This window comes from Hoplias malabaricus, chromosome 13, assembly GCF_029633855.1.
Source record: "Hoplias malabaricus isolate fHopMal1 chromosome 13, fHopMal1.hap1, whole genome shotgun sequence".
In the NCBI taxonomy this organism is placed as follows: Eukaryota; Metazoa; Chordata; class Actinopteri; order Characiformes; family Erythrinidae; genus Hoplias; species Hoplias malabaricus.
Genome location: NC_089812.1, coordinates 35003445 through 35010460, shown reverse-complemented (window position 1 = coordinate 35010460; position 7016 = coordinate 35003445). Strand labels below are relative to the sequence as shown.

At 45.0% G+C, this 7016-nt stretch overlaps 1 protein-coding gene across 2 annotated transcripts; it reads left to right on the top strand.

Moving 5' to 3' along the window:
- LOC136665462 (lipid droplet assembly factor 1-A-like) lies at positions 1 to 3927 on the top strand. 2 transcript variants are annotated; one of them, XM_066643111.1, is made up of 5 exons: positions 1 to 227; positions 822 to 883; positions 2303 to 2471; positions 2827 to 2965; positions 3124 to 3927. In XM_066643111.1, exons 2-5 carry the CDS (start codon positions 857 to 859, stop codon positions 3176 to 3178), a joined length of 390 nt encoding a protein of 129 aa, XP_066499208.1. In that variant the 5' UTR covers positions 1 to 227; positions 822 to 856; the 3' UTR covers positions 3179 to 3927. The 2 variants fall into 2 exon arrangements, with proteins under 2 accessions (XP_066499208.1, XP_066499207.1); XM_066643110.1 differs by lacking the exon at positions 822 to 883.
- Positions 3928 to 7016: the final 3089 nt, after the last annotated feature.

Here is a 7016-nt window from a genome sequence, read left to right as displayed (position 1 = left end):
ACATGGAAGATTTTACTCGTTAAGCCATGAATGCAGGCGGTTTGCAGTCGTAGCTTTAGTTTGGGGAAAGTTATATTCCAGATATTTCATGACGCCATGGCGGTTAGCTTTATAGCAAGCTAAACTTTTCCTGAACAGACTTCCTTTCTGGATTTAGCGCGCTGCTGAAAGGTCGAGTTAAAGAGTAAATGTGGAGGAATGTGGTCTTCATATCGTTGTATTTGAAGGTGATGTATGAAAAACACCTTTCCCTTTTTCTGTTCAGTAGTGTTCTGTTTACTGTGATTTGAGCTGTAGTCATCCCAGGTGCAGAGTGACACTGAGTTCTAATTCTGTTAAATTTGAACATTTACACTGGTAAATGCTGTTATATGTGACTAGCAAGAACTTTTTGTTCTGATCTTGACTTACAGGGGACTGAATGATATTTCACTGTGCCCTTCCCCCTTTACAGCCCACACTATAAGATCAGCTCCAATGATCCAGCCCTTTACTTTTTAACAGTGAGGTGTTTTTACACAAGTAAAAGTGTGCGTGAAACAAGCAGTCCGTGCCATGGCTAAGCATTTCCATTTTGAAACTGAAGAGTTCCACTCCCAGTCGCACAGGCTGGTTCAAACAATCAGGGTTTCTGACATCATAAACCTAAGTAGCCAATCCCCCCTGAGAGGTGGAGCATTTGAGTTGGGCAATTTACACATCCATGGAATCATGCATACTAAACAAATCAAAGGTGTAAAGCTGCATCAAAGCCACTTTTAACGCCCTGTGGGAATTTTCTTCCTGGTAGTAACTTGTAAATCTCTAAATCTGATGAACAGATGACTTTAAGGACAAGGTATATTTCACAACAGCGATGGAGGATATAAACTGGGAACCTAAGGTGAGCCTCATAGATGCACACTGTAAAAAAAAAAATAATAACAATTTTATTGTAAAATGAAACCACTTTTATTTTAAACGCTAAGCACCACTTAATGGACCTCCATGAATATTTCACATTATTGTAGTTACTGACAGATATAAGTATGAATTAAAATGAAAATAGCTGCTTAATTTGCTTTAAAACTGACAATCTTATTAAATTGACGTAAACACCCGAGCTCGCTACGGAAATTCTCGAACGCAACCGTGACGTCACTGGTGGACAACAGCTGAACAACGCCGCGGTAAAACACCGTTATGACTGACTGTTATGACAGTATCTAGCTAAATAACCAACATTATTCATGACAATAGCCTAGCAATAAGCTAAACTCAAATGTAGAGGTACCGTTATTCTTGTAAATGTGATCGAAGTCGAACTCGAATTCATCCGACACTATAAACCTCCGTAATGCAGCTACGTAGCCGAGTATAATCTGAGCCACCGAGTTTAGCGAGTCAAGCTAACGTTAACTAACACCAACTAAAACAGGCGAAGTGAGTGTCCTTACCCTGTTTACCTCCATGTTACAGAGGCTCTTGAACACCTTTCGTTGGTGTCCTTACATGCCCATATTGTTGGAAAAGCGCCAGTGAAATGAGCTACAGATAACGGAGTGAGCGGATGGTCATTTCCAAAGTGTCTGTTTAAAGTTGACAAATTTAGTCCATTTTCTGGATATTGTGGGATCTTTGGGCCATTTGTTCACAGATGTCCCACTGTACATTGAATGATTGCAGCCAAAAACAACACACCTTTTCCTCATTCTGCATTAAATTAAGTGCAGCTTCTAGAGTGTTGTCCACCATCTACGTCACAGGCAAGACGCCTATTAGAGTTTCCCAACACCGCTGGGGGGGGGACCAACGGTCTTTTAAACCTTATTCCTTCAATTAGTAAGAAATAACATGTTTTCTGACTGTCAATAAACACAAGTTAGGAACTCAAACTCCACTGTATTTATCTGTTTAACACTTTCATAGAGTTGCTGCTTAGCCTTTAAAACTACCCTAAAATGTAAACTGATTTGTAATAATAAGAACAAAAAGAGAGAATCCTGATCAGTAAACATGATTAGAACAAGGGTGTACACCTCTAGTCCTGAAGGCCTTTTGTTCAGCATAAGTTGCTTGTTTTTAATACTGAAACACCCCTGCTCAACTCATCCATTGACTGCCAGGATTAGTGGGTGTGTTGGAGCAGGGCCAGGGTATCACTAACTGTGCTGGACACCATCCAGGACCAGAGCTGTGCATCCCATGTAGTTTAATTAGTGAATGAAAACAAAACAAAAAAATTAAAACATCAGTTATTTACAGTACAGGAATCACACCTTCACCATCTGCCACTGAGCATGTTTCTTTTCTTGGCTTTTAGGTGGCAGAGCTCCTGAACTCTAAGGTGGGAAAGTACTTGAGAGAGCGTCCTTTCTTAGCCCTGGTTCTGTTGGTGTTTGGGGTAACAGCTTCGGTGCCCATCGGGCTTTTCCTGGCATTCACCGCTGTTACATTCATCTCTGTCGCAGCATGCTTCATCTTTGTGGAAAGTAAGTAGTGGCGGTGATATAACTAGGACCTTACTGGCCACAGTGAAAATAGAAAAACACCAGTGTGTTACATCTACTCTCAAGGATGAACCATCCAGAAAAAGGATGCCAAAATGCTGGTTTGACTACATATAGGTCTCCTAGTAAACAAACATGGAGGTTTGGCCAGGTAAAAGATATCTGTACAGTAAATGTAGATACCCAAGTCATGTGATGTGAGCTTATGGCATTAGGATCAGGTAACAGTATTAAGAGTCATATAAAGATGTAACAAGACCCAGTCACGATGTACCACATTTGATTGGATGAAAAAAAGTTATGTTTATTGCTCATATTTACTCATTTTCCCATACAGTTTTCCTGCTGATGATAGGAGGAACCACCTTGCTGTGTGTTCTGTTCTGCCTCGCCATGGTAGCCTTCTGGGTCTCCTGCGTACTGAGCACCTTATACATCATTATATCCCTCACATCAAACTTCAGTTCCATTCATAGGTACAGTATCAACCAGGTTTACGTTTAGATTCCTACAAAACCATAGTGTTGGATCTCTGATAAACGCCATGGTTAAAGAATATTTAAACAATATACGCTAATGTTGCTAGCAATGAATAGAAACTAGTAGTGATTAATGTGTTTTTATATCTGATTAGAACACCTGCACAAATCTTCTCTACTGGAGATATGGAGACCAAAGAACCCGAGTAGTAAAGGAACCTGTAAACTGTTCCTATAGACTCCATCCTGTCTGGAAAATGCTTTATGTTACAACTTCAAAAAACCTCAGGTAAATGAAGAGATCACATGAAGAAGTCGTAGCGCATAAAGGTACATATTATTTGGAAAATGAATTTCTCAACATGTTGTTATTGTTACTGTGGTATTTTCCTACTCTACAAATGTTTTATAAACAAGTTTATTTTTGTTACTCAAATGGGAGATTCAGATTCAGATTATATGTTTTAATTAAACTCCATAAATATTGCTATTGTGTGAGAAAGGCAGCAATCATTGTGCAAATACTCTGGTACCTTTTTATGCAAAAATATGAAATAGTTTTAAGTGTTTCATAAGCTTATTTGTAACTACAGCCTCAAAGAAAAACTAGTTTTTCAACTATTTTGGTGCAGGATAATACCAAACACTACCATGTTACAACATAGTTTTACAAATCCTTGCTGCTTGAAGTGGTCATTATTACAGATTAGCATCATTAGGAGGATGGGTGTTATGACCTAGAGCAGGTACTACTAGAAAGTTACATTTCAGAACATAGGCTACTTTGAAATAGCATTATGGGCGCAGCAGGTTAGTGTCACAGTCACACAGCTCCAGGGACCTGGAGGTTGTGGGTTCGTTTCCTGCTCCGGGTGACTGTCTGTGAGGAGTGTGGTGTGTTCTCCCTGTGTCTGCGTGGGTTTCCTCCGGGTAACTGTCTGTGAGGAGTGTGGTGTGTTCTCCCTGTGTCTGCGTGGGTTTCCTCCGGGTGACTGTCTGTGAGGAGTGTGGTGTGTTCTCCTTGTGTCTGCGTGGGTTTCCTCCGGGTGACTGTCTGTGAGGAGTGTGGTGTGTTCTCCCTGTGTCTGCGTGGGTTTCCTCCGGGTGACTGTCTGTGAGGAGTGTGGTGTGTTCTCCTTGTGTCTGCGTGGGTTTCCTCCGGGTGACTGTCTGTGAGGAGTGTGGTGTGTTCTCCCTGTGTCTGCGTGGGTTTCCTCCGGGTAACTGTCTGTGAGGAGTGTGGTGTGTTCTCCTTGTGTCTGCGTGGGTTTCCTCCGGGTGACTGTCTGTGAGGAGTGTGGTGTGTTCTCCCTGTGTCTGCGTGGGTTTCCTCCGGGTGACTGTCTGTGAGGAGTGTGGTGTGTTCTCCTTGTGTCTGCGTGGGTTTCCTCCGGGTGACTGTCTGTGAGGAGTGTGGTGTGTTCTCCCTGTGTCTGCGTGGGTTTCCTCCGGGTAACTGTCTGTGAGGAGTGTGGTGTGTTCTCCTTGTGTCTGCGTGGGTTTCCTCCTGGTGACTGTCTGTGAGGAGTGTGGTGCGTTCTCCCTGTGTCTGTGTGGGTTTCCTCCGGGTGACTGTCTGTGAGGAGTGTGGTGTGTTCTCCCTGTGTCTGCGTGGGTTTCCTCCGGGTGACTGTCTGTGAGGAGTGTGGTGTGTTCTCCCTGTGTCTGCGTGGGTTTCCTCCGGGTAACTGTCTGTGAGGAGTGTGGTGTGTTCTCCCTGTGTCTGCGTGGGTTTCCTCCGGGTGACTGTCTGTGAGGAGTGTGGTGTGTTCTCCTTGTGTCTGCGTGGGTTTCCTCCGGGTGACTGTCTGTGAGGAGTGTGGTGTGTTCTCCCTGTGTCTGCGTGGGTTTCCTCCGGGTGACTGTCTGTGAGGAGTGTGGTGTGTTCTCTCTGTGTCTGCGTGGGTTTCCTCCGGGTGACTGTCTGTGAGGAGTGTGGTGTGTTCTCCCTGTGTCTGCGTGGGTTTCCTCCGGGTGACTGTCTGTGAGGAGTGTGGTGTGTTCTCCTTGTGTCTGCGTGGGTTTCCTCCGGGTGACTGTCTGTGAGGAGTGTGGTGTGTTCTCCCTGTGTCTGCGTGGGTTTCCTCCGGGTAACTGTCTGTGAGGAGTGTGGTGTGTTCTCCTTGTGTCTGCGTGGGTTTCCTCCGGGTGACTGTCTGTGAGGAGTGTGGTGTGTTCTCCCTGTGTCTGCGTGGGTTTCCTCCGGGTAACCGTCTGTGAGGAGTGTGGTGTGTTCTCCTTGTGTCTGCGTGGGTTTCCTCCGGGTGACTGTCTGTGAGGAGTGTGGTGCGTTCTCCCTGTGTCTGCGTGGGTTTCCTCCGGGTGACTGTCTGTGAGGAGTGTGGTGTGTTCTCCTTGTGCCTGCGTGGGTTTCCTCCGGGTGACTGTCTGAGGAGTGTGGTGTGTTCTCCCTGTGTCTGCGTGGGTTTCCTCCGGGTAACTGTCTGTGAGGAGTGTGGTGTGTTCTCCTTGTGTCTGCGTGGATTTCCCTTCGGGTGACTGTCTGTAAGGAGTGTGGTGTGTTCTCCTTGTGTCTGCGTGGGTTTCCTCCGGGTGACTGTCTGTGAGGAGTGTGGTGTGTTCTCCCTGTGTCTGCGTGGGTTTCCTCCGGGTGACTGTCTGTGAGGAGTGTGGTGTGTTCTCCCTGTGTCTGCGTGGGTTTCCTCCGGGTGACTGTCTGTGAGGAGTGTGTTGTGTTCTCTCCGCGTCCGCGTGGGTTTCCTCCCACGGTCCAAAAACACACATTGGTAGGTGGATTGGCAACCCAAAAGTGTCTGTAGGTGTCACGTGTGTGTGTCTGTGTTGCCCTGTGAAGGACTGGCGCCCCCTCCAGGGTGTATTCCTGCCTTGCGCTCAATAATTCCAGGTAGGCTCCGGACCCACCGCGACCCTGAACTGGATAAGTGGTTGCCGATAATGAATGAATGAATATTGAATATTGACCTTACAGCAAGCCGATCCAGGTTCGATTCCCAGACCGGACGGTTCTGTGTGGAGTTTGCATGTTCTCCCTGTGCTTGCGTGGGTTTACTCCAGTTTCCTCCCGCAGTTGATCGGCCTCTCTAAATTGCCCATAGGTGTGTGTGTCTGCTGAAAAGAGGTTGGGATGTCTGTTTATCTAATCTCATAGAGCACCATAAATACGGTGAACGCCTGACTCTTCCGTGCAGAAAACCATCGCAAAAAGTGATGGCGGCGATGTATGTTTGTATAGTCCATCTGTTGCTCTGCATACAGTTTGCCACTTTTCACCCTGTCCTTCAATGGTCAGGACCCCCAGTGCACTGCCACAGAGCAGATATGATTTTCATGGTGGATCATTCTTAGTGCTGCAGAGATTTATGTGCTGGTACAGGTGGATCAGAAACAGGGCTGCTGAAGTTTATTAACCCCTCGGTGTTACTGCTGGACTGCAATCAATAATAATGACAAAGGGCTAATGACCAACACAATCTGTACAGCAACAGATGAGCAGCTGTTTCTGACTTTACATCTACAAGCTGGACCAGCAAGTTAGGCGTGTGTAATAGAGTGGACACTATTTAAAAACATTAGCAGCACAGCTGTGTCTGATCCACTTGGAACAGCACAATACACAATAACACCACCACCACCTCATCAGTGTCACAGCAGCGATGAGAATCATCGGCCACCAAAATCATAGCTACTCTGGTGGTCCTGACTATTGAGGAACAGGGTGAAAAGGGGCACAAAGTATGCAGAGCAACAATGAACTTCAGTGTGTAATTTTATAACTACAAGCTCCCGCTGTAGGTCAATGGACCTGAGAGAATTGACAGTGAGTGTAGAGACAATGAGGAGGTCATAATGCTATGGCTGATCAGTGGGCATGTGTGTATTTATATGTAAAAGTTTTTCTTTTTTACATTATAAATTATATAAAATTGCACAGCAAAATAAACGTTTGTTAGTGTATACCAGCTGTTTAATAGAATGTAGTGAATCATACTAAACCTTTAGAAAGTTATGTATATAAATTTCTGAAATGTCAAATGGTTTGTATGTTTAATGCACTTTTTTTTTAAAC